The sequence below is a fragment of the Naegleria lovaniensis genome (genome assembly GCF_003324165.1).
Source record: "Naegleria lovaniensis strain ATCC 30569 chromosome Unknown tig043, whole genome shotgun sequence".
Classification (NCBI taxonomy): Eukaryota; Heterolobosea; class Eutetramitea; order Acrasida; family Naegleriidae; genus Naegleria; species Naegleria lovaniensis.
The window spans coordinates 186,701-212,463 of NW_025407865.1; the positions used below are offsets into that span (position 1 = coordinate 186,701).

The 25,763-nt window shown below is 38.1% G+C and overlaps 11 protein-coding genes across 11 annotated transcripts; 3 read left to right on the forward strand and 8 right to left on the reverse strand.

Moving 5' to 3' along the window:
• Nucleotides 1-101: 101 nt before the first annotated feature.
• Nucleotides 102-3,256, reverse strand: C9374_010510 (uncharacterized protein; the record flags this gene model as incomplete). Its single annotated transcript, XM_044686063.1, has 5 exons — nt 102-422; nt 506-1,382; nt 1,647-2,377; nt 2,575-3,095; nt 3,223-3,256. 5 exons carry the CDS (start codon nt 3,254-3,256, stop codon nt 102-104), a joined length of 2,484 nt encoding a protein of 827 aa, XP_044543940.1.
• A 58-nt stretch (nt 3,257-3,314) lies between these two features.
• C9374_010511 (uncharacterized protein) lies at nt 3,315-6,057 on the reverse strand (the record flags this gene model as incomplete). The annotated part of the gene is made up of 5 exons (XM_044686064.1): nt 3,315-5,350; nt 5,409-5,456; nt 5,526-5,684; nt 5,743-5,863; nt 6,034-6,057. 5 exons carry the CDS (start codon nt 6,055-6,057, stop codon nt 3,315-3,317), a joined length of 2,388 nt encoding a protein of 795 aa, XP_044543941.1.
• Nucleotides 6,058-6,462: 405 nt separating this feature from the next.
• C9374_010512 (uncharacterized protein) lies at nt 6,463-8,676 on the forward strand (the record flags this gene model as incomplete). Its single annotated transcript, XM_044686065.1, has 3 exons — nt 6,463-7,431; nt 7,590-8,226; nt 8,270-8,676. The coding sequence occupies 3 exons, from the start codon at nt 6,463-6,465 to the stop codon at nt 8,674-8,676; spliced, it is 2,013 nt and encodes a 670-aa protein (XP_044543942.1).
• A 495-nt stretch (nt 8,677-9,171) lies between these two features.
• C9374_010513 (uncharacterized protein) lies at nt 9,172-10,706 on the forward strand (the record flags this gene model as incomplete). The annotated part of the gene is made up of 2 exons (XM_044686066.1): nt 9,172-9,663; nt 9,711-10,706. 2 exons carry the CDS (start codon nt 9,172-9,174, stop codon nt 10,704-10,706), a joined length of 1,488 nt encoding a protein of 495 aa, XP_044543943.1.
• A 133-nt stretch (nt 10,707-10,839) lies between these two features.
• C9374_010514 (uncharacterized protein) lies at nt 10,840-12,946 on the reverse strand (the record flags this gene model as incomplete). Its single annotated transcript, XM_044686067.1, has 6 exons — nt 10,840-11,257; nt 11,482-11,794; nt 11,841-12,263; nt 12,337-12,421; nt 12,520-12,644; nt 12,799-12,946. 6 exons carry the CDS (start codon nt 12,944-12,946, stop codon nt 10,840-10,842), a joined length of 1,512 nt encoding a protein of 503 aa, XP_044543944.1.
• Nucleotides 12,947-13,806: 860 nt separating this feature from the next.
• Nucleotides 13,807-14,100, forward strand: C9374_010515 (uncharacterized protein; the record flags this gene model as incomplete). Its single annotated transcript, XM_044686068.1, has 1 exon — nt 13,807-14,100. One exon carries the CDS (start codon nt 13,807-13,809, stop codon nt 14,098-14,100), a length of 294 nt encoding a protein of 97 aa, XP_044543945.1.
• A 374-nt stretch (nt 14,101-14,474) lies between these two features.
• C9374_010516 (uncharacterized protein) lies at nt 14,475-16,554 on the reverse strand (the record flags this gene model as incomplete). Its single annotated transcript, XM_044686069.1, has 2 exons — nt 14,475-14,680; nt 14,844-16,554. 2 exons carry the CDS (start codon nt 16,552-16,554, stop codon nt 14,475-14,477), a joined length of 1,917 nt encoding a protein of 638 aa, XP_044543946.1.
• A 657-nt stretch (nt 16,555-17,211) lies between these two features.
• C9374_010517 (uncharacterized protein) lies at nt 17,212-18,176 on the reverse strand (the record flags this gene model as incomplete). The annotated part of the gene is made up of 3 exons (XM_044686070.1): nt 17,212-17,500; nt 17,546-17,702; nt 17,759-18,176. The coding sequence occupies 3 exons, from the start codon at nt 18,174-18,176 to the stop codon at nt 17,212-17,214; spliced, it is 864 nt and encodes a 287-aa protein (XP_044543947.1).
• Nucleotides 18,177-19,656: 1,480 nt separating this feature from the next.
• C9374_010518 (uncharacterized protein) lies at nt 19,657-21,408 on the reverse strand (the record flags this gene model as incomplete). Its single annotated transcript, XM_044686071.1, has 1 exon — nt 19,657-21,408. The coding sequence occupies one exon, from the start codon at nt 21,406-21,408 to the stop codon at nt 19,657-19,659; it is 1,752 nt and encodes a 583-aa protein (XP_044543948.1).
• Nucleotides 21,409-21,499: 91 nt separating this feature from the next.
• Nucleotides 21,500-24,595, reverse strand: C9374_010519 (uncharacterized protein; the record flags this gene model as incomplete). The annotated part of the gene is made up of 4 exons (XM_044686072.1): nt 21,500-22,902; nt 23,091-23,711; nt 23,901-24,096; nt 24,371-24,595. The coding sequence occupies 4 exons, from the start codon at nt 24,593-24,595 to the stop codon at nt 21,500-21,502; spliced, it is 2,445 nt and encodes an 814-aa protein (XP_044543949.1).
• Nucleotides 24,596-24,860: 265 nt separating this feature from the next.
• Nucleotides 24,861-25,713, reverse strand: C9374_010520 (uncharacterized protein; the record flags this gene model as incomplete). The annotated part of the gene is made up of 2 exons (XM_044686074.1): nt 24,861-25,531; nt 25,596-25,713. The coding sequence occupies 2 exons, from the start codon at nt 25,711-25,713 to the stop codon at nt 24,861-24,863; spliced, it is 789 nt and encodes a 262-aa protein (XP_044543950.1).
• Nucleotides 25,714-25,763: the final 50 nt, after the last annotated feature.

The window sequence follows — 25,763 nt, forward strand, 5'->3', positions numbered from 1 at the left end:
TTTGCGTGTGAGTGTGTTTGTTCGATCCAACCATGAATGCGAGAGGCAGAAAACATGATGAATTTGACCCGCACAATGATGAGCTGTGGATACAAAGACCTTTAAAGCTTTAATTGTTCGTAGTCTGCATTCTCTCCCATCAAATCTAGCATGTTGCCGAACATTTTTGCCATGGACATAATCTCCTCTCTTCGTGCTTCGTCATCTTCCGTGTTGCAAATGGTGAGCAAGTGGTCTTGGGCAATCTTCTCAAAATCTGTACCGTTGAGAATAGCTTCACTAAATTCTGCCACTGCTTCCACCAGGAAGATATTCTTCGAGACGACAGGTAAATTCATGATTTGCAAATTCTCAACATTTCTCAACAAATCCACAAGGACTGGTATTTGGTCAATCAGAACGTCTGTGAGATGTTTCTTGAGCTATTCGTGAACCGTGGACAATTTGATATTTCAATAAGGATGAGTTTTCGCATTGTGCACCCCTAAAACAAACAACTACTTACCCCAACAACTGTTTCCCTTCTAAAGGTTGTATACTCGTACTTGTTTCTTGTTTCTGGATCTACTAACAAATTATTTAGGGCAAGCCACACTTGTGCTTCATATTGTGACACTTTCAAATATTCGTCAAACGAAACAGTTTCCCATTTGTTTCCATTGTACTTTTTGAATCCAGACTTTTCCTTCCTTTTGAAAGGTGAATCCTCAATAATGTACGCTAATGCAATTGGAGAGTCGTGTTTTTCTAAAATTCGATGTACCACACTTGGAGATATTTCTTTGAGATTGTCTGTGATGAATCTAAATATTGTGAGGGAATACATGCAACAGTTGAATTCAATTTCTAGCATTTGATCCTGCCAAATTTCATCGTCTGATAATTTCAAAATTTCCTTTTGATCGTGACGCTCTTGCAATTTTTTGTTATGAATAAGAGTATTGAATTTTCGTTGGCAATAATCTACAAGTTCAATGAGAATGGATTCCTCACAATAAATGATGGCATCCTTATGATACATGACACATTCCAACAAATTAACCAATGTTGCCTCATGATAATAAATTAAATAAGGTTTGATGGATTGTTTTGCTGCACTTGCCAATTCTTCCTTAATGAGCGGTGCCACTTTGTTTTTCCAAATTTCGACAGTGATGAGCTCTTTAATGAGAATTTCCACTTTTTGAGAGGAAATTATGCTTTGGGCAACATATTCATCTTGGTTGAGAGCAGCATTTTGATGAGCCTGAATATTTAACATGTTGATCACTTCACGTTGTTTCATCCATTTCGAAGAGCCAATATCTTTCATTTCGAAATATTTCAAATTGTTGACTTGTCGTTGAGCTTCCAAAGGATTCATTTCCGACATGTAATTTTCTCTTTAGTATAACGAATCAATGAATCATAACCATTCATGTTTGTTGTTTCATGTATACAACCCTCATGCTTCATTACACAAACTACCTACCCAAGCACTTCATCAAACTGAACCATCTTTAATTCCGATAATAATAGCAACGGTATTGAAACAATGAATAATGGGAAAGGTTAGAGGAATTTTTTTGTATTGCATGTGCAAAATTTTGGCGGCAATTTTTTCTTCGTCAACAACAAGCCAACAACATACAATCAGTGGTCATTACCTAGAGTCTTGGCCACTGAGTTGCAACACCTTGTTTTTCAAAGCCGTCTCAATTGCCAACAAGTATTGTTCCAAAGTCACTGCATTCGAAATGTGATTCAAATAAAAGGCATGTGACAGGAAGGGTAATTTTCGAAGTGATCTACCACTCATGCCTTCCTCACAACATTCTGAAAGTTGTTTGAGTTTGAGAGCATAGGTATTTTCTGGAGCGTCTTTGTCATTCCATTTCGGTATTGGTATAGAAGGTGAAATAACAGAAACACGCATCAATTCCATTAGACATGATCTTAGAATGGAATATCTTCCTTGAACGGAAGGTGGTCCAATATATTGTTTGATGTCGGCTCTATCGACAAATGCTAAATCAATGGCCTCTGTAATATTTGAGGTTGTTAAAATTAGTACGTTTTTGTATCGTTTCAAATGATCTAATTGGGTGAGGAGTGCGTTTACAACTCGAATACTGTCCGAAGGTTCAGAGCCTGAGAGTGCGCTTTTTCGAGCTGCAGTTAAGGATTCGACTTCATCAATGAGAACACAAACAAATGATTCCTCATCTTCCACAATTTCAAATATTTTCTTGAATAATTTCATGACTAGCTTGCCGCTTTCACTGAACCATTTGGAGAATAAGCTGTGAGCATTGATTTCAATTAATAAACCCCCTGATGGATATCTGTGTGACATTCGTATGGCAAGTTTTTGTGCAAGACCTTTACACAACGAGGTCTACATTTATCATTTTCCAAAAATTGTCAAACGCAATTGTTTCAAAACAAGTCAAGAGCCATGTGATGCGAAATTAATTCGAAATCAAGTCAAGAGCCATGTGATGTGAAATATGATCAAATTATTAAAATTGATACCAAAATGCATTTCAAAATTTGTTTCCAATATACTCTACTATCTATCTTCGAATGACTTACTTTACCAGTTCCAGGAGGTCCATAGAGCAATACTACTCGATTCCAACTAATTAAATTTTGATCCACACCCAAATCAGAAAATCGCATGGTCGTTGAGGCATATTCCAACAAGTTATACTTTACATGGTTGTCGAAAATTAAACTTTCCCAAAGACCATCAAATGAATCATTTGGAAGGGTCCATTGTTTACACGCAGAAATTTCTTCATTCTCTGTTCCATTGTCATCTGTTGTTTCTTCAATAGGCTCTTCATCAGTGGATTTGAAGACATGAATTGAAAATTGTGCATCTTGGTTGTACAATAAAGGACCATTATACATTGGATGTTGTTCCATGTCAGCAATTTTAATTTGTTTGACATGTTTGACCAGAAATTCCTCCTTTTCGGAAAGTCTCTGGCTCTCGGAAACAACGATTGGAATGATTCCATCTTGAATGATGGGCCTCCTATTGATGATGAGCTCCAAAACAGCCTCTTTAATTAATTTACTCTTTGCAGTACTTTGTGGCTTCAGACACACTGATTGAGTTCAAAGATTCGAAAATGAAATTTGAAACATTAAATCGTTTCATCATCATGATAGCAAAGAGAGCATTTAAATGAAAACCATTCCGATGACGATAACTCTTCAAAAGGCTTTGCTTACCTTCGACATGAACGGGCGGTAAATGAGAGTTCATTTTTTAAGTGGAAGAATAAAAGCCTACTTGAATCAGAAGAAAATCTTTAATATTGCCCTCACGTCAACTCTCCAAAAAGTTCATCAAATAAATTAATGGAAATTTTGAATTTGGAAGCGATACGTGGAGTGTGAGAGGTGGAGTTAGAATTGGAAACATGATGAGGATGTGACATGTTGGTATTTGCAATTTGAGAGTTATTGAGAGAGGAGGACGCGTCATTGGAAATTGGTACGGTTGTGGAATGATTATCAGTGGCAAGAAGTGAATTAAAAGTTGCACTTGGCAACAACTTTGGTCTAGCTTCCTTCTTCTTTTCTGCTTGAACAGCCGAGTCTTTTCTGAAATTTTCTTCCACGTACTTCTCGGCTTCATGATTCAATTCGTTGTAATTCGTTTTGATTCGAAGAATTTTTCCTGAAGAGTCACCTGCAAATATTTCATTCTTTTCATTGTCATAATTCAAAAAGGTAAAGTCTGTCTTTTTGTTTTCATAAGAAAATAAAATGTGCTGAGTCGAGTCCTCAGCATTTAGCTGCCAAATGTCAACTCGTCCACCCTTATACCAGGTTAGCATCTTTCCTTGGTTGTCCTCAATCAACCTCATTCCTAGAATGATCTCTGAACAGTTAATGGAAATTAGCTTTTCCAAGGTCAAAATATTCCAGAGAGCAATGGTTTGGTCATCACTGGCAGAATATAAAAAATTTCCGTCAAGAGCCAAAGAAACAACGGCATGTTTGTGCCCTTTTGAATCATTATCTTTTCGCTTAGCCTTAATTTCACCTAGTTGTTGGAAATCATTGTCAATGGACCAAAATCGAATAATACCATCGTTTCCTCCAGTTATTACTGATCCATTAAGCTGATTCAGTATGACACACAAAATTTCACGGTTGTGTGCATTATGCTTCACTTTGAAAATTGGCTGTTGGTTTTCATATATAAATTTTGTTAAATCACATACTCCGAAGGATCCGTCAAAACTTGAGGAAACCAAGACAACACACTCTCGTTTGTCCCTCTGGTTTCTATCGAACGTGCCTCGAGGTGAAAAAATTGAGGGTCTCTTTCGGTCTGTGACCAGGGTCCCTTTGAATAAATCACAAACCGTATTTTCATGGAGCTGAACTGTAAACAATTCCTTTCCCTTTTCTAAATTCCACAACGTGAGAAGGCCACTGTCATGGCCACTACATGCTACTCCTTCGTCAATGTACACGAAAGATGTCACGTCTGTTTTGTCTCCTCTAGGATCACATTTGATTTGATCAATGCATCTCATATCAAATTTGCTTACTTCCCACACCAAAATTTTGTTGTCAGCTCCTGCCGTAATTAACCTAGCTGTGGCTGTTCTTTTGGGATTTACAGAAATACCGACGACTGAATCGGAGTGATCCTTGTGCTCTCGGTGTGGAATATTTCTTTCAATGAAGAAGGACTGCACAGCATTTCTTCCTGATACAAGAATTCTTCCGGAAACAAAACTGAGACAAGTTGGCTCCTTAGTAAAATGAAACGAGAGGGGAGATTCTCCAGTTCTATACTGGTAAACATTCACCTTTCCAGACTCCGATACTGAAATCAGTTCCTCAAATTCACTATTCCAGTCCATGCCACATATCCGTTCGTCGCTTACAAAACGTGAGAATACAGTCTTTCCACTGTAATCTGTAAATTTAACCTCGTTATCAAATCCAGTAGAAACCATCATGTTACTACCTTGCAACATCAATATACTAGTTATTCCCTTGTCTCTAAGCTTTAGTTTGTACATAAATTTTACATCAGTGATGGATTTTCGATCTCGAAGCTCTCCAACTGTTTTATACACAAAACAAGTTCCTTTCATTGTACCAACGACGATTTCTCCTTGGTCTCCGGAAAGTTCTTCAGGAGAGGCCCACAGCGAGCTTACCCATGCGTCGCATTCGCTTAGTGTTTTGAAGCAAGTAAACCAAGGAACAAGATTCAATTTTTTCCTCTCCTTATCAGGTTTCCATATCTTAACAGTCATATCAGAACTACCCGAAATAATTAAATCAAAATGAAATGCCAAGCATGTCACTGGTTTTGAATGAGAAAACATGGCTATTAATGAGGTGTGATTAATTATTTGATATTGAAGAATACCAGTTGAAAAACATACTTTGAAGGCACGAATTTTCTGCCAGATATTTTCCAAACGGGTCAAAGACTAAGTGACGTTATTAAGGGGTTAGAAAATCCATCTACGAGAACAATAATCATGAGCTATCATGCATACCTTTCATTGAGTGATCAACACAGCCTGTGACAATTAATTCAAGAGATGGATGATACATGATGCAAAGTATAGATGCTGAATGCTTTCCCAGAAGCGTAAAATTAGTCGCTACTTTTTCGTTATTGTCTTCATGCTTCCAATAAACAATTTCTCCTCTCGCTATCAAGTTTTTGTTTTATCAAAAAAATTCAAAAGAACTCGTCCAAAAGAAACTCACCCGTGCCAGCAAATATTATCAATTGTCCATTCCGTTCTACCGCGGTATGGCAACTAAACCTCGGAAATTGATTGTTTGTTCTCTTTCCGAAATGTTTTGGTTGATCCTGAGAAATGGTATACTAATGGAATTGTCAATTTAAATGAAAAACGTCAGAATTAATTCCGATTCGTGGAAATTAGCATTCGAGTTGTTTTACATGTGTACCATCCATTTCCAAAATATGAAATTTGAAATTAGCCAATTTTGAATATATAACCGATCTTCATCATGCATGATGATATCACATACATTCTTTCCGTACACGACATTCATATTTTTTTTAAGGATTTATTTTTGTGATATTTACAGCATTCATGAGAGCGGGGAAAGTCGTTGCTGCTATGAATGTCGTTCTTGCATTCAGAAATAGAAAAGGCTCAAGTTTGGAAGAATTCATTCATACTATGAATTTAAGAGAGCAAGCCAAGGATTACAGCAATAGATAACATACTTATTTGAACAAGCGATGGTTTGGAATAATTTCAAGCCGTCCAAAACGAGAATTCTGAATCACGATCGTAAATGGATTAAGAACAAATTCAGAGCTCTATTTTCGGTAATTTCTCATTTCAAACATTTTCACTTTTATGGCATACACGCTTGTATTCATCAAGTCTTCGAATTGTTGCATGCATGTCTGGACTAATTTCTTGGTCAATGAAAAAGATAACTCTCGAAATGATGCTTGCAACCACAAGTCCTCCTTCAAGAATTGATCTCACACTTGCCTTTCTGGCTCTATTCATTCTGCTCTTTTCCAATGGTTTCCTATGGGCACAAGAAATGAGAATGGCCCTCAATCCATCCACACTCCAATCCTGGGAATTGGCCTCTTCCATGCAATTTTGCAAGAGAAATTTGACAGTCGATACCTCTCTCGCTTCATCCTCACCAGGAAGTGGCACTTCTGCTGTACTCTCTCGAATCTCTGTCATGAGTGCTTTATTGTGCAATAGTTCGAGTAGTGGAAATGTGTCTCAGTCCTCAACCTCGTCATTACCACAAACGAAACGAAGCACTCTCTCAGAATTGCAACAACCCATTCAAGGAGAAGCACCTCTCGAATCGATTGGTTTCTTTACCAATTTGGAATTAACTGGATTCACAACTGGTTTACTTGGACTCGATATGAATGAACAAGGAAGTACCAATACCATCTTGCAATTACTCTCTCTCGTTCAAATTTCCATTTTTGATAAGAGTAAGCAAAGTTCTTCTTCAAGCACGACGGGTCAGTCTCAATCTCAGACAGCATCGTCCTCTACGGCATCGAGTCTTCCACCTCTACTCTTTCCATTTAGTCCAGGAGTGTTAAAGACCATCTACTTTACTAATTCTTCACTCCAAAATATTCAAACAACGTATGGAATGAAAGTAGTGAACACTGGAGCATCAACTGCATCAACAGGAGGAGATGGATCAGGAGAAGCGAGTAAGGTCATGTACTTTTCAGTTCATGCCGATTCTGAAATTGGTCACTTGATGGTGAGTGTGTTTGTGGCCGAACAACCGACCATCCTGAAAACACAGCTCATTCCAGCCAATTCGACCATAAATCCCAACAAGAACAATGTCCTATTGTTGCCAGAGAGTGTGTTATTAGTATTGAGTATTGATCAATTCAATGCCCAACGTTTACTTCAAATGGTAAATTTGAATTCAGTAGAGAACTTGGAACTGGTATTGACGGTCGATATTGGTGTCTTGGGTTCTTCCATGAATGCTTCGACAACTCTCCCTTCGCAAGACGGTGATGAAAACGAAGAAGGCAATAATCAAGAGGATGATCAAAATTCTTCTCACAGGACGAACCCACTGGACAAGGTTCCAAACAAGCTCCTCAACAACAACAACAACAGCAAACTCAAGAACAATCTCAGCAACAAGAGCAGCCACAGCCACAGGAATCACCACAGCCACAGGATTCTCCTCAACCACAGGAATCACCTCAGCCACAACCACCCCAACAAGGAGCAACCTCACCACGTCCTCCAGAACAGCAACCGCCACAACAACCATCTCAATCACCTCAGCCACAGGCTTCACCACAACAACCTCAACAGCAGCCTCCTCCTCCTCCACCTCCTCAACCTCAACAAACTTCTGGTATACCTCCTCAACAACGGCCACCACAAGAACCTCAAGGACCTCCTCAACAAGTACCTCAAGGACCACCGCCTCAACAAGGAGCAACCTCTCCTCGTCCTCCAGAACAGCAACAACCACCTCCTCAAGGACCTCCTCAACAAGAACCTCAAGGACCTCCTCAGCAAGTACCTCAAGGACCACCACCTCAGGAGCCTCCTCAACAGCAACAACCACCTCAACAACCACCTCGTCCCTATGGAGGATATCCACCACCGAATACAAACTCGGAACACTCGCAAGACAATCCACCATCGTTCCGGATCTTCCTTACAAACCAGATGATTATCGACGTGTGTATCAACTCATCAACAATAGCACGACACGAATATTCCAAAAGGTTATCTGGCCATTCCAACAGCAGCTTCCTATGGTAAATACAATTCAGAAGGAAAGGGAGAGCTTGTCAAATTCTTGCGGACGACTCAATCCATGGCTTCTCTGAGTTTGGGTTCTGGTGGTGCGAGTGTCACTACGAGTCAATCTCAAATGTCGGAGACACAATCTCAGCAACAATCTCAAACAATCTCAAATCCTTCAAGTCAACAAGGAGGACGACTCGATCTTACTCGAATGGATATTCATATTCCATTAGCAACCTTAACACCGGAAGAACTCTCTCAGGATGCATTCATTTTGTGGGGACCTGTCTATTTTGGACATGTGGAACAACAAGGAAGCACTTGTTCGTGTTCGGTGCCTCAACAACAACAACAACCTCAATCCACTTCGAGTGGAGCACCTTAATTCCCTCAACTACAACTTGTTAAGAGAGTGAGAATAAACGGCGAATTTGTTTCTTAAATAAGCGATTTTTACCGTTGCCTTCAGTTGTCATTTTTGTCAAAAAAAGCATTCTCACCTACGAACTTGTTCGAGAAGAAAAAATTTCAAAAAGAGGACCTCAACAAAGTGTGTGTCAGACGAATGAAATTTACGTTTTCGACTCCCACACGAAGCCTCGATGCCAACCACTACATGGCTCACCCCAAAGGAGGACCTTTCCATCGAATGGGTTTTTCATTCTCTCAAAAGTTATTCCTTCTATGTTGTTTGTTTTTATGCCTCATTCTTCCAATGTATTTTGTTTTTCTTCATTATTCATCATCGTCTTCGATTTATGCCTCACACTCAACCAGAAGCCTTCTTTCATCATGGACACAACATCGAAAGACGGACCAACCACGCTCGAAGTATAATTTGAACCAAGTCGACACTTCGACCCATCATCATCATTATTACATGTTTGGCAATTTTAAATGTAATCGACATGACTGGAGTGAGGAACACATACGAAAATTACCTCGACGTCGTTTTGCAAGTTGCGATTTTGAGAATTTATGTTTAACCAATCAGGGAGAATGGCTTCTTTTTCATTCGAAGGATCTTCTCGATGGAAATAACAAGGAAAGTGCTTTGAATGAATTAAATTCGATGCCTTTTACGTATGCTCAGGGTCGTGAGGAGACGGAGAGAGGATTATTTCGTGTGAAATTGGTCGATGCGAATTTAGTATTGATTCGAAACGAGAGGGGTCATGTCGTTAATGTCACCACTACGACCAGTTTGATTTCGAAAGCGAACACGAAGGAGGTATTAACATCAACAACAACAACGAACTTGACTCGTGTCGAATTGGATCCCAATTTTCGTTATTTGGAAAAACCAGTTTATGCTTTAAAACGATACGCTGCTGGTAATATGGGTCACTTTTTATTCGAGAATATCATGATGGTCATCATGTTAATGCAAAATTTTAGACCATCCATGAGTAATGCCAGTCCTTGTTGGACAATCACATCTTGTATTTGGATGATGTTTTTGACAAGTCACCTCATAATGACATTGCCTTGTATGGTTATGACGGAAATTTGGCTACAAATATTTCACTCAAAGTTGGAACAATGATTTCAAAGAATGACGTGTTACAAGTGTGTTCAAAGAAAGGCATTCATTCGATTGAAAATTTACCTTGCTTGAATGACGCTCCAAATGAAAGTATTAATACCCAATCATCCGCCGAGAATTCACAAGAACCAACAACGAAATATGTGCTCAATACTTGTTTTTCACATTTTCTAGTCGGAAAAATTTCGAATTTCTTTGTTGAGTTGTATGGACGTGAAAGCGCAATGGTCATGTTGAGACATTTGGCATATTCAGGATTGAAATTATCTCCTCTTCCCAACGAAGAAGACATTCCGTCGGAATTGATACATTATCTCAAAAGAAAGAACATCAAGATTGGTATTCACTCAAAATCGAAAGCATCTCGACATGGACGTATTATTTGGAATGTTGATGACATTGTGGATTATTTGCGACAAAATGTCACTGAGGATTTGAAAGCGCTATTTCCTAAAAAGAAAATTAGTATTGACGTATTCGAAATGGGCCAAATGGATGTGCATGATCAAATACGGTTAATTTCTGATCTTGACATTTACATTACTGATCAAGGAAGTAGCGCGTATTATGCAATGTTTATGAGACAAGATACAACAGTCTTGATCGCACCAGAATGTGCAGTTGTTGACAAGAAACAAAAATGTTGGACTGGACTTGGACATGCGAAATTAATGGCTCTTCCACACCTTCGGGCAGTGGATTATTTAGACTTGCACAAAGGTGAGCCGCCAATGTCGTGCAATATGAGACCCACTCATAATCAGGATAATTGTGATCCTATTTTGCGACCTGATCTTGTTGGCTCAGTTGTTGTGTCAGCCATCAAGAGAAGATATTTGAAGTTAATTGCGTTTGGTTTGGAGCGGTAATAATGTAGCGGTACGTGCTAATTTCTTTAGGGTGCACCTTTGAAAGTACGCTCAGTTGATTTAGATTAGGAGAGCAGCGCGTCACAATGATAACAAATAACGTCACACCATTGAAGTACAAGTCAAAAGGAGTTTACTTTTTTAGTTGTTGGTCCAGCTCAGCAAAAGTTTGTCTAATTTCTCTCGCCATTCGGACACATTCCGATGCAGTTGCTCTTTCTTTCGGATCTACTCTCAAAATTTTAGACAGAAAAGTAATGAGAGGTGTGTGAATTTGAGGTTCTGGATATGCCTTCTTGATCTCTCCTTCCACTACATTTTTCCAATAATCTTCGAAATTAAATTGTGCAAGAATTGCATGAGACACTTGTTCTTTTCCAATCTTTAAGGTCATCATTTCATAACACATGACGGCAAAACTCCAAATGTCAACTTCCAAGCCATAACCAGAAGAGGATGTTTGAATTTCTGGTGCAATGTATCCGGCAGAACCGAGTTGTGTGTAGGCCTTTCCTTCCTCGACTTGTTTTGCAAATCCGAAATCTCCAATTCTTTGAGATGTTGTTGACCACAAGATTATTCATAAATATGAAATGAAATCGTAACATGAGAGCATTTCACATTAATTAACATAAATTGAAAATAACGTCACAAAGTAGTGTTCATAATATCCAAATATGAATTTCATCACCAAGTCATTTTCATAATAATAATCCGAATTTGACACCAATGGCGTTAGTACAAGAAGGATGCTTGTCACATCTCGATCACTTACTTGAGTTGTTTGTATTGTTCGGTAAAGAAAATATTCTTATGTTTCAAATCTCGATGAAACACCTTGTAACTATGTAAATGTTCAATTCCTTTCGCTATTTGCACAATCCAATTTGCCAAAACCACTGGTTTCAAATACTTTCTAGGTTTGTTTTTTTGTTTTCCTTCAAGTAATTGATATAAATCTCCTTGTTTGTAGTACGGCATGATGTAACACACATAAAATGAAACATCTCCCATGTGTTGCTCCACGTCCAAAAACATGTCTTCATATAATACAAGATTTTCATGAACAAGACTTTTGAATGGCCATGCTGAGAAGAAAATGTCTCAGAATTTTCTTTCAAACTTGTCACTTACCTTCCTTAATGGCTCTATTGGCATCTTCTAACGTTTTACACATAATTTTCTTTAATGCCTTTTCTTCACCCGTCTTTTCATCTTTCACAAGATAGACAAGTCCAAAACCTCCCTTCTCTAAATTCTTAACAATTGTATATCGATTATTAATTTTGTTCGAATCCTTTTTCTTGTTTGACAAAAAGCTAGAAACATTTTTGATGGTTGGTGCTTTTCCAACAGCTAAATTTTCAACAAGTGAAGAATTGAAATAGGCTGAAATTTCAATTTTTGAATTATCCAAGACTTCTTCTTTTCCAAAATTGTGAGGGAAGGCAACAATTTCTAATTGACCACTCTCGACACCTTCAAGAGGAAGTATTAATACATTTTCTTTTTCTCTAGTAATTGTTGTTAGTGGAATGTCAGCACATCCCATAAAATCTGGAGAGTAGTGACCATAGAATTTCAAAACATTAAATTTTCTCACAATACGTCCATACCATTGATCACATACCATCCATTTTAGAATTGTCTCTATCCCAAACATAGATTGTAATTGTATCAATCGGTATGCCATTCTCATCGCATGATACTGAAATCTTTACAATTTGAATATATGATTAACAAAGAGATATGAATAAGTGATTAATAAAGAGAATTCATGATGAGCGGAATAAAATCTTTGTGATCTACCAACCTCAAACACTTCTTTCCATTCTGGATTAGGAGATGATTTTGCAGGTTTTGATTTTAATTTTCTACTTGTGTAATTATCGGACGTTGGACTTGCTCGGTTGAAAGACCAAACCACTAAGAATGGATCTGTTGCGGAATAAAATGATGATTATGAAAATAATGATGATTGAATCATGAAATAATTAATATATTTACATAATTAAAATTATGAAAATAATGATGAGGATTGAATAATATTTACATAATTAAATAAATCACAGATCAAGTCAAAAAAACTCACCATAGTTATCTCGGCTTGCAAGATTAATTCCTTTCTTTACGTAAAATTCTAATCGGGGAGCATCTGCTGACGTGCTGGTAATAAAACTTGTCCTCCTATATACATCCCATTTATTCCGTAGGTTTTCAGGGGCAATTGTAGCTTCCATGGTTATGAAATGGTGTGGTGCAGGGGTGGTTATGATCACGACTATTTTTTGTTATCCTTGCACCTCGTTTTCTGTTTATCCAGCAACCCGCTCTGTTGGCTATGTCTGAGACACCTTCCAAATTGAAACCACATTGTTATGATTAAATTGTGACCTGGTTATTATTACATGTGAAGCAGGGGTTCCCGAGCGGTCAAAGGGGGTAGACTCAAGTTCTACTGCGCAAGCTTCGTGGGTTCAAATCCCACCTCCTGCAATTTTTTGATTTTTTAAACTTTACATTATTAATTAACAAGCTTAATATTGATATGACTCTATATAGCTCATCGTTGGCCACAATTTATCTCATTGAAACAAGCTCCTCCACATTTTTATTTTGTTGTCTGGATTTTTGATGTAGCCTGATGATAGGGTCCTCTCATAATTGAGATGACAATTTGAGAATCTGAAAAAAATATTAAAAATAATTGAAAACAATGAGCTGATGGTTTGTGGTGGCAGAACGATTGAAGTTTGCAAATAGATTAATTTATTGTCATTTAACAAGAACAGATTTCTATTTCCAATGCAAAACGTTGTAAACAATGAAGTGTTCTGAACAAACTCATCAACAATAATCGAAATCATACCATTGAACCACCTTTCATGTGAACATTATTGAAGAATTACATGGAGTCTTGCCATGACCTTGGAACTTTCCAAAAAAGAGCATCAAAAGTTGTAAAACCCATCAAAAAAAAATGTCGCAAATGAGTTCATCCTCTTCCGTTGCAACTGGGCCAATCATTGTATTTCGATTCGGAAAAACAGCTTGCTGAGGTTCCGCACCGGTCCATAAAACAAATAAAATTGAGGGTTTTATGGAACGGTGTAAAACTGATTTTCCTCAATGTACAGTGAGTCAGGTCAGATTGGATGGTTCGGGCATGCTTGAAGTCTATCTCTTTCCGAGTCATGTACAAATTCCAGAATGTATTTGGGGATCGGAGTCTTCGCATTCTTCTTCAAAATTTAAACCAGTAGAGGAATATCGAGTCTATGATGGATATTTATTTGAATTTTATTCGAGTGGTGAGAGTCCATCAGAGAAAAAAGCCAAAGCGAAAATGCAATTATTGGTTGCCAATAATGCGAGTGTGAGTCATGAGAAGTAGATGACCTCGTGACGCGTTTGTGGCGACTCGTCTTCTGTGGAACTGTATATAAAACATTTCCAGATCTGTGGGATGACAGGGTAGTGAAGTGTGAAACCTTTTCATATTATTCCTTTGCGAGAGTGAATAGAATGAAAGCACAACTACCCTTGAAAGTGCAGATGGTCATGTATAAAACAGCTTCAGTAGATCTGTAATTAATAAATTGGTAGTTTTAAGTATCACACAGCTAAAATTTCAGGTCATTTCACATGGTATAATTCAAATTCCAGCGTTTACTATTTTTTCTATCTAATGTACGAGTAACATCTTGGCGTAAAAAAATTGTTTTCAAACAAATTTCAATTAATCCACCTGCATTTTGCTAGTAGTTGTCACCGTTTTTGACTATTGCTTGTGTTGCTGCCACTGTTGCTACTTCCAGTCGTTTGTGTTGTTCCACGAAGAGTAGAAGTAGTGGAAGCGACTATTTTTCCACTTCCATCATAATAAGACCACACAAAACTAGGATTTGCAGCTTCCTGAAGTTTTTGTAATTTCATTTTTCGTTGTTTTTCAATCTTTTTAAAATATTTCTGAGCTGTCCCATTCCATTGTTTAAAATCAAAATAAATTTAAAATACATTTCATCGACCGTGTTCCAAACAAAGAAAATTAAAATTTCCATTTTCAAAATAAGATCCAAAAATAATTTCCATAAAAGTCAGGCATGCACATGCCAACATGCATGATCAATAACGTACCATGAGAAGCTACCTGAGATCGTACCCTACTCTTAATATACTTATTTGCAATGAGTTCCCAATTTCTTCCAACCTCTCTCAATCCCTTCATAAATAATTCATGTTCTTCTTTACTCCATGTCCCATGATTGATTTGAACTTGTCCACTATCAGAAGTAGTAATCTTTGTAAAAGGTGAACATCTCATAACAGTTGCATCTTCACCTGTGTTCACATCAAATGAAGAAGATTGAGCAATTCCATCTTCCTCTTCGTGATCTACTCCATGCATGTGTTTTTCCGAACGAATGTCATGATCCTCATCCTCCATTAAAATGTCGTCCAAATCTGAATCTTGCAATGCTGCATATTCCTCACCTACAAGTGAAATTAAGCCACTATTATTAAAGGTTCCAATTCCACTATCTGATAATGTTGTTACATTGGATGCATTTGATGAGCATGTTGTTAATGAAGGATTTTCCGAAATCAAACTTGCATTTGAAATTCTCTTTCCAGTAGATGCACGTGATGAGGATACAGAAGAACGTCTTTTATGGATGTTGGTCACATGCATGGATGCATGACCACCTTTTGAAGGAGAAGATTGTGATGAAGGAGGCGGTGTTGCTGTTGTCTTTGATGCATGTGTGTTACTGCAGAATGCATGTGACTGAAGGACTGGCGGAGATTTGGTCATTGATGAGTCATGTGCTGCATGCATGTTGGAGTTCATACAGGTAGTTGCAATAGTGCTCGCAGATTCGGTACGAGACAAATGCATGGTAGACAGTACAGCATGATGGCTGTCGCTACTGTTGTTATTGATGTGATCAAGATGTAAGACGCATGGTGCAGTTGGAGTGGTCATGATCGTGCTGTTGTGACTGTCAACTCTTTGCATTTCATGCATTCGAGTATTGGATGTTGTCTCATAGACGCTACTTGAAGCATGTGAAGTAGCGATAGCTAGAGGATCATGTTGATGAGAGGAAGATGATGCATGTGTTGCCGATTGGCAATGATTGTCTCCTACTAAATTTATCGAAAATGAAGATGTTCGCTCTTTGTACAGGATTGTGTTGATGCTACTGTTTTGAACTAAAACGGGACTGCCGGCAGTGCCCATGCGAGTCACATCTGCATTCTTTCGAACACCTCTTGCAAGCCATCGAACACCAGAATTGTAGGTGTCAAAGATTGACGACGGATCAGACCCAAACGAAACTTGAGGCTCCAGATAATTCGGCAGTGCCTTTCTTGAACTGTTTGTGGATGTCGTCATCAAGTGGTTGTTGTGCGTGGCAAATGCTGCTGCTTCATGTGGCGATTCGAGCAGTTGTGTTGTGAACGGTGAAAAGTTTCTGGGTGGTGTATTATAAACAGCATGCTGATGGTGTGGTGGAGAAGATGACAAAACATGTTGTTGTTGTTGATGTATTTCGAACATGCCATACGAAGAAGCATTCACACCTTGATGCAATCCAAGTTGAAGAGCAGGTAGAGACGGTGTTGTTACATTTGAATGGATCGATGGGATGTTTGGATTCCTACTCGACCAAGTTGGATCATGTTGAAAATTGAATGATGAATGAACGAGGTGGTGATGATCTTCCACACTTGAACTCAAAGTGTTTGGTATCCACGGTGTTGTTGTTGGGGTAGAAATAGTTTGTTGCTGTGTTGGTGCGGTAGATGGTAGATGGGAAAACGAAGTAATTCTTGACTCCATTTTCTTGTTGGTATTGTTTTGGCAATCTGCGAGAACGCTTTTTGAGGACGGCGCACAGTGTTTGGAGTTTGTATCGAAAAGGACAGTGTCTCCGGCAGTGTGTGAAGAGTATTTGAGATACACATGAATGGACGCCAGTTGTCAATGATCCTCAAACAAGGTGTGATGCTTTCCAAATGAATACATGAAAACACAACACAACCAAGCAAATCTCATACCTCTCTCTTATTTGACATGTTGTGGATAACGCACAACACTTTTTTTTGAGTCAACGTTTCAAAACTTTTCCAATTACGCACCAAACGCCAAATGAAAGTGGAGGACTTTTGAAAGCCCTTTGTGAAAGTGTGTTGAGTTTTTGGTATGGGATCATAGGAATGGAAGGCAGATGACGGAATTAGCCATGTGTATCGGGCGAGTGATTGTATTTCAAAACTTGAGATAACTTCCACGCAACTTAATACCTCAATTGTTGCAATGTGCCATTACAGCTTGTTGCACGCAGTCTCGAACACCAAAGGTCTCCAAAAGACCACGCAAAGCCTCCCGTTTTGTTAATCCGATTTGGTCATGATGAAATTCATGGCATCGCACGTTGAAGGTCTCTAAATCAATTACTCCATCACCAATTTAAATAATAATTAAAATAAATTAAATTTATTGATTGTTGCAAGGATTTTTTAACGTTTTAAATTTATCAGCAAAAACTGCAAATCCTTTTCCCGCATTATTTATAAACGAATAAACACAATCTAAACTTTCACGCAGTGCTTGAATTTGCTGTTTCATCTCTGCATTTTCTTTTCGCAACCTCTCAAGCTCATATGCAATCACATCGTTGTTCAAGTTCGGTATCGGAGGAGGAGACGATGGTTGTTGTTCAAACATCTCTTCAATTTCCGCAAAATCATCAGTAATATCTACAGTGCTTGATGATGATTGGGATCTAATGTTGTTAATTGAAAGACAATGAAGACATCAACATACTTACACTGCAAAACTTTGGACATCATCGCAAGATATTTCGCTAATTTTTCGTTTGGGAGGTTGATTGTTGCATTTGGGTTGAATGTGATCTTTGATTTGTCCTACAATCGCGGAAAGGAATTGGGGACCGTTTAGACCGGTAGTTTCTTGTGCTGCTTTGGCTACGTGTGTCCATTTTGAATTGGAAGATGGTTTCAAGGATGCATCATTTTTGAACTGCGTCTTCTCTTGTTTTTTCTTTCATTCTCTTCTCGCTGAGCTGTTGCTGCTTCCTTTTTGCGTTTTTTTTTGACTGAACAGTCCTCTTTAGTACAACTTCCATCGCAGGGCGGGTTTGTACACTTTGCTCGGTTGTGGCCTTTCTGATGGCATCCGCTGCAATAGCAAGAATAGGAATTGTTAGTTGTGTTAGGTGTAGAGGGAGTAAAATTATAAACAAACGTAGATTGTTGAGAATTTGAAAAAGGTGGTACTTGAGAATTGTTCATTGGTGTATTACTGGTGTTGCTTTGCGTAAATGTTGTTGATTGTTTTTGAGGTGTGTTTGTTGGATATATAATTTGATTGTCAATGGCTGGATAAACATTCAAACCACCAAAGTCAGTAACAAATGCTACTTGTGATTGAGTGGCCATTTTTTTTTAGATTTTATTAAATTTTGATTTTTAGTTTAACGGTTGTTTATGGCGCCACTTTGTGAAAAATTCACATGACAACACACGAAAGTAGAAGCAAACCAAGGAAGCGAGTTGTGGTTGGTTACTACCACAGCAAGAAGGTAATGGTGGCAGGCCTGAAAATATTCTCTTTCAGACAGGTTGCAAAAGCTTGGGGATGCTCACCAAGCACTGTGTTTTATTGGAAAAACAGAATTGAAGAAAACGTGCAAGCTAATGTTGGTGGTGTTCGTCAATTCAAGTATGATTTAAAGGACGTGGTAAAGGCAGTACTTATTGTGAACAAAGTGTCAATGGTAAAACCATTGTCTACACTGGATGAATATGTAAATGAATTACAAAAACATGGTTACGATTACAGCACCACATGGGTGAGTCGAGTGTTGAAGCAACTAGGTAATTCTTTCAAGAATGCTTGTTATAAGAGCAGATTGAAATATACACCAGAAAACATCACAAAGTACATCCATTACGTTTGTGGTATGGCAGAGCTTCTTGAAAAAGTGCCGGTGTATCGTCTGAAATTCCTTGATGAAAGTAGTTTCGTGAGCAGAAATTTGTATCGGAAAAGAGGAGTTGCTCCTATTGGTTGTAGATTGATAGTTGTGAACAACACAAAGCCATTAGATTATTCGTGTAGTCGTTGCTTGTTTTGTTGTAGTTTTCTTGCCATGTCTCGTTTTGTGATGGTCTCTTCTCTCTTGTTTTGTAATTCTCTGCTTCACATCTCACGTTTTGTCAGTAAAATGGCCCGCGCTTCTTGTTTTGTGATGGTCTCTTCTCTGCACATGCTTGTTTTGTGAGTTTCACAGGTCACACGTTCTGTTTTTGTGCTCGTAATGTTGGCGCTGTCAACATTTATATTTCTTACATGCTCGTCATTACTTTTTCTGTGCACGTCAAACGAAAAATTTCCTTTGCTAGAGGCTTGTGTGGTCTTTTGGAGACCTTTGGTGTTCGAGACTGCGTGCAACAAGCTGTATTTCACTTGTCAAATTGAAATGAAAATCTGTTCGCACAATCCAATGCTGGTCAATGTAAAGGATTGGTAGCAGAGTAGTGCGTGAGGAGAGAAGGAGAGAATCTAGCGGGTTAACATTCAAGGTTTGTTTCGGAACGTATGAATGGATGTTAATGCAGTTTGTTTCATAGATGATGAGGACATATGGTAAATGAAAGCGTTTTAAAATGACTATTAATGGAATGCCTTTTGAATCACATCCCAAAATGTTGTAAAAACATAATCCACCACTATTCCAACGCAATCTCAAATGTTTGAAAACTGGTCTCCAAGTGAGGTTTTGTCACTAATCATACAAACTTGGTGAAGAAATCATTCGTCGTCGTCATGAATACAATGGAGATGGCAACCATGATTGGCGATAAACACAGTCAATGTTCATTAGATGATACAATTTACAACAACTCCATCCACTAGCTAAACATGATATTGAATAGAAATTGGGAAGGGATCAATCATTGCATTGAAAATTGTTCCATCGTTCAGTTTTTGCATGACAAAAAATCCTCTCATGTATCCAATTTCTGATGATGATTGAGTACAGGAGCAATATGAAAATACAGATCCAGGTACCACTTTTGGAAATAATCCCACTACTCCTGGGCCATCTACAACTTCTGGTTCTTCATTTTCCATATCCCCTCCTTCGAATATTTCCCAATGCCTTGATTGAAGGCGGCACGATTTGTCGTTTGTTTCGTCCTTATCCATAGTAATTTTCACACGATATGAAAAATGATAAAGACTTTCGGTTTCAGTGATTTGTGTCATTTCAGGTATTAGAAGGGATTGACATGTAATTTTCACTCCATTGGTGATGGTTTCTGATCCGAATTGTGAGTTGAAAAATCTATTAATTGCTCCACTCTCTTCGATATCGAACAATTCTTTCACTGTCAAGTTTACAACATAAGTTTCAAACCACTCTGCGAAAGACTGATGCAATACAAATGGAATTCCTTGAGCTGTGAGTTGAATGACATTTCCAGGGAGATAGCTATAATTTGAGCATGTGAAGGGCTTTGTCACAATTAGAATATTCACGTTAGAGCTAATGATAAAAGGTACGGTAGAGTCAACCAATTCGTACTCTTGACTTCTAAATTCCTCGAGGTATTTACAGTTTGTTCGGAGACTGATAAACGGTAATGCAGCAAGATATGAATAAAATTCATACATTCCAAAGAGACCTAATGATTTGCTTTTCAAACCTCTTTGGCCGTCTGTAAGCAAGTACAAGTATTTGAATTCTAAAGGTAGATCCTTAAAATCCTTCTGTAGTATTGTTTTTTGAGATTCAATGTACTCAAACATGTTAGGAGTTGATTCAATGATAAAGAGAGAGGCATAAATTTTTGGTGAATGATAACCTAAGTAGTATTCGAGTTGGTTGACCAGCCTCTTCATTTTGCGAAATACTTCACATGCCTTTTGAAAATCTTGCTTGTTGCTTACCACCCCACGAACGTAGGTTTTAAAATATTGAATAAATAACATTTTACACCATCTATGCTTGTTTTCAGGCCCAAAGACATTGGTCAACAAATCTTCAATTCGCTCTGATTGTCTCATATTCATTTTATCCAAAATAGGATCAAATTCTTTTGAGGAAGAAACTGAATTTGGAGAAATAAATAGTTCTGAAAGTGGAGGAGGTGTAATGGTCATCATGTCTGTCAATTCTTGCTCGTCTGCTTCGAGTGTAGTCATATTGTCATTCCCAAGATTGGCATGAGTTCGCGTTTCGATAGCCGAAAGTATCCCTTTTTGTTCAAATACCACGTTTGGAATCAAAAACACATCTTGACATTTCTTTCTCCACACGACATTACAGTTACAAATTTCGTTAAAACGCAAATTGATCAAGGAGCAAGTCAATACATCATCAATATCCAGAAATTCCATCATGTGTACATAAATTTCGTATGGAAGCTGAGAAAATGTAACTGTTGATGATTTAATCATATTGTTGGTCATCATCGTGGCTTGTTCGTCATCATTAATTTCATCCATGCAAGAATTCAATTTTTGTTTCTTACTTGAAGTATTCATGATATCCGTTGCAAGAAGGTTTCTCTCGTTTTTATTGCTCGAGCTGGTGGTCGTCGGAATCAGATGGTTGGCCGACGATGAATACTCGTGAGGAAATACTTTTTCGCATTCGGGCATTTTTTAAGACTATTCCGTGGTCGGCTTGCACTAGAAATTGAACACTTGACTTTCAAAGACAATGAACCAAATATCTAAACCTGTTGTTATTTTATTTCCTCCTACGAGTGTCCTCATCTTGTGGCTCATTATCAAGTCGTTGGTAATGATACTCTTCTTCTGCAATATTAAGGGAAACCTTGGTGTTTGAAATGCTGTTAATATTAACAGCAGAACTTGCTGTTTCAACACTCAAGGCTTGAGGTGATTTCGTTGGAGAAGAAGTAGTGTTCGATCGTTTTTCGAGAGTACCATGATGGGAATGATGAAGCCATCTGGCTAAATCTTTCTTTGTGATAATTCCAACGAGCTTACTGCTATGTAACACCAGACAATATCGAATACCCATCGCTCGAAACATGTTATAAACTCTGTCACCTGGCATTTGAGTTGGTACTTGGATAGGAACTTCATCCAAATAATTGGACAGGTCAATTTTGTTAATTAAATGCTCTTGACGTTGCGTCACTAACAGCTCTTCAAAGAAAATCTCTGTCTGATCATTAATTCGTCGCTCATTTTCCTTGATTGCATCTCGTAAGGCTGCTTGTGAAATAAATCCAAGTACTCTTCGATCTGAGGAATTATCGATAATTGGAAAACCATAAATTTTTGTTTCCTCAGTCAATAATCCAGTTTTTACATCTCCAATGGTCACACCTTCAGAATAAATGACTTTGAGACTGTGAGTAGTCATGATTTCTTGAGCAGTTCCATCATGATCTACTTCATCGTTATGCAAGAATGGATATTCACTCATTTCAATATTATGTTCATAAATTGTGACATGGTCAAATGCATCTCCAACCCATTTTGCAAACATAGTTGAAAGCATCAGTGGTACCAAATATTCCAAGCCTCCTGTCAATTCAAACATAATAACAGCAAGTGACACTGTTATTCTACAAATTCCACCTAACATACTCGCAGCTCCAACCACTGCATAAATTCCAGGAACAATACAAGATCCTTCTCCTCCCGCATAGCATTCTTGGAAAAATAGAGAATCTGGATACATGATTTGAATATACTTCATGAGAGAACCAATGACCTGTCCATAACATGCTCCGATCATGAGCGCAGGAACAAGAATTCCTCCAGGAACTTTGATGCCCACGGTCCAAAACATGAGAATAAATCGCAATACAAAGGAAATGATGAGTTTTCCAAGAGGCCAAAAATTTGTAGGATCACACAACACCTTTGCTATTTCTTCAGAGTCTGAATTTTCAGTACACGTGTTTTGGAAAAGCATGGCAATGAGGTCAGACATGGGAATTCTTGAATATTCATTCCAATAGCAAAGTAAAGATGTGACTACTGAGGTCATTAGGGCTTCTGTGATGGGCCAATCTTTAAGGTACCTTTTTCGTACATATTTAATGTAGGTAATATTGAGCTTGGTCCACAGAGCGCCTAGAATTCCTCCTAAAATTCCCATAAATATGAAAGGTACTGTATGGAATGTATTAAATTAAAGGGAATGTCATGATGATCCGTGGGTTCACATAATTCCACATATATTGTTCATTTACCAATGGAAATTAATATTAATCAGAAGAATGATATTAAATAATCGGATCCAAATCAAAGAATGATATTAAATAATTCATCTCAATTCCAAAAATTCCACATTCACTTACATAATTCAAACCATTTCCAATTCACATGGTACGAAATACTGAACAAGACGATTTTTCCAGAAGGTCTTGGATTCAATACTTGCAGCGTGAGTGCTCCAATCACACACGTAAAAAATGTTCTAAAAAGTGTCTTGGGTGGAAAATATGAAGATAACTCCTCTAGTGAAAACAATGTTCCTCCAGCCGGCGTTCCGAAGGCACATGCCACACCTGCTGCACAACTTGCACTAATAATTTCTCTCTTTTTTGCTTCATTATTTCTATATTTTGAGAATAAACGAGAGCCAATATTACCAACACATCCTCCCACATGAACCATGGGTCCTTCTTTACCTGTCGTTAATCCAGAACCCACTGCTAGAATGAGACCAACAACTTTCACAAGGAAGGTCCAAATACCTAAAAATCCCTTAATGACAAATCCACCTAGAATTGTTTTCACTTCGGGAATACCTGAACCAGCTGCCCATGGAGCCAGACATTTCACAAGCCACGCTGCAAGAACAGACATGAAGGCTGCTGTGAAAATGTATGCAAAATAATTGAAAGCGTAGGCACCAGTAGGATCTAAAATTCCAAATAATTGACTCCATGTTCGCCAATATGGGCATTCGACGCCAACTGTTCGTGTATAATTTTTGGAAATATAAATTGGTGAAATCATTTGAGGAATATTTTCAACAATTATGGATTCATTTCAACAATATGGAAATATTTAAGGAAATCAAGTAGTTTGAAGAAGGATTCCACAATTTCACAATCACACCAATGAACGTTGTCAAACACGAACGACTATTAAATTGTACGTACCTGGTATGTCGACACAACATCGTTTCTCTGTTGCAAGAAACCAATTGACACAAACACCCTCCCTGAACCCTGAAACCCATTCCATTCCTTTATCGACTAAACTTGCAGCAATACCCACGGTAATACCGACCACAACAGTCATAATCCAACCCTGTGAGGCATAATAAGCTTGTTGCAATAGAGCTAGGACACCTTGCTATATAAAATTTCCGAATCCGATGATTGTTGAACAAATTCCCGTCCATTCATGCATGAGAAAATAGTCAAGACAACAATTGGAAATATTTGTTAAATGACGATGATAGGTTGTTGCATCATCATCATCATCATTATGGTGAAATAAAGAATCGTAAGATATTTTTGAACAAAAATAACAGCATCATGATTTGACGCATTCCAAAAAGAATTGAAATCAGCATTTCATATGATACATCAAATGATTACATCGATACACTTGAGGAAAAACATACCTGTTCAAAAATCCTTGCTCTCTTCTTCTTTTCCTTTTTATAATCGGCTCTCCAATCAATGGTACTAATATTTTCATTATCAAAAGATTTTTTCACGATTCCCGATGACGGCGCATTCGTCTGCAAAGAGGGAGAATTCTTTTCCTCTTCATCATCATGTATGGAATCATCTCCTAACAATAGTGATGCTACCTCCCCTGTTGAGCGTCCACTGCTACTCTTCATGATGGAAGGGAGTTCAATGAAACGTGATGACGATGGAGTGCTCACTTTCAAATCGTGTGAGAGGGATGAGGAAGTAAATGTTTGAATTTTTTCGTTTGAATGTACACACCTCCCACTACCAAAAAGTCAACAGGTTTGGTTTTGGATTTGTGTGGATCCACACAGCAACATTCAAGTCCTTCTTGGTTGTGAGCTCCGAGTCTCCGAAATATTCCAATTGATCACAAAAATTTGTACATCCGAAGTTTCGGGCAAGAGAAATTCTTTATTGAATGAGGGAAGTCGATCCCTTAAGTCTCTTATTGAGGGTTTCTCGTTTCTGGATTTGCTGATTGGTTTCATGAGTGAGCTGTTGCAATTCTTCATGCAGTGCAGAGAGCGACTTCTCTAGATCCTGCTTTTCTCGTTCCTTTGAGGCCATTGCTCCTTGATGAAATTCAATTTTCGAGCGTATTTGTTTTTCTTGTTGTTCCTTCTGTTGATAGGACTTGTCCATTTCTTCTTGGCGCTTGACTTCCGATTCAATGCTGCGCGTGAGAGAATCAATTTCATGTTGAAGTGCCTCTTGGCGTTTCTCTTCTTGGTTTAAGGAATTCTCAATGTTGGTAATGTCTTGTTGAAGGCATGCAATGTGCTCTTTCAATTTTTGAATTTCCTTACCCTCGTCAGATCCTTCATAATAATGCTGATCGATTTCTTTCAAATACTGATCGTACTTGGTACTTTCTTGTTCCATCAGCCTTGTATATTCCTTCATGTGTTGTTCTTTTTGTTCTCTCCTTCTATGGTTGGTAACGATTCGCTGCAAATAATAGTCAATGTCCTTATCTAACCGCTTAATGTTCTCTTCTAGGATGTCCAATTTGTTTTGAGAGGTTTGATTCTCAAATGAAAGCATTCTCTTCTTTCGTTGCAAAGATACTAATTCTTCCTCGCCTTTTTGGATTCCGTTAGAGAGATGTAACTGCACTACGAAGGGAACAGAACAAAGCAAACTTACATGCTTTTACCTTGGACAAAAGTAGTTCATTGTCTTGCAACAAATTTCCGAGTTTGGTGTGCTCCTCTTCCTGTAGACGAGTCAATTCCTCGATCTGAACACTCAGTACCGTTTCCATCTCGAATAACTGAAAGCCTTACTTTGTAATGAAGGAAAAAGCCTTCTTGG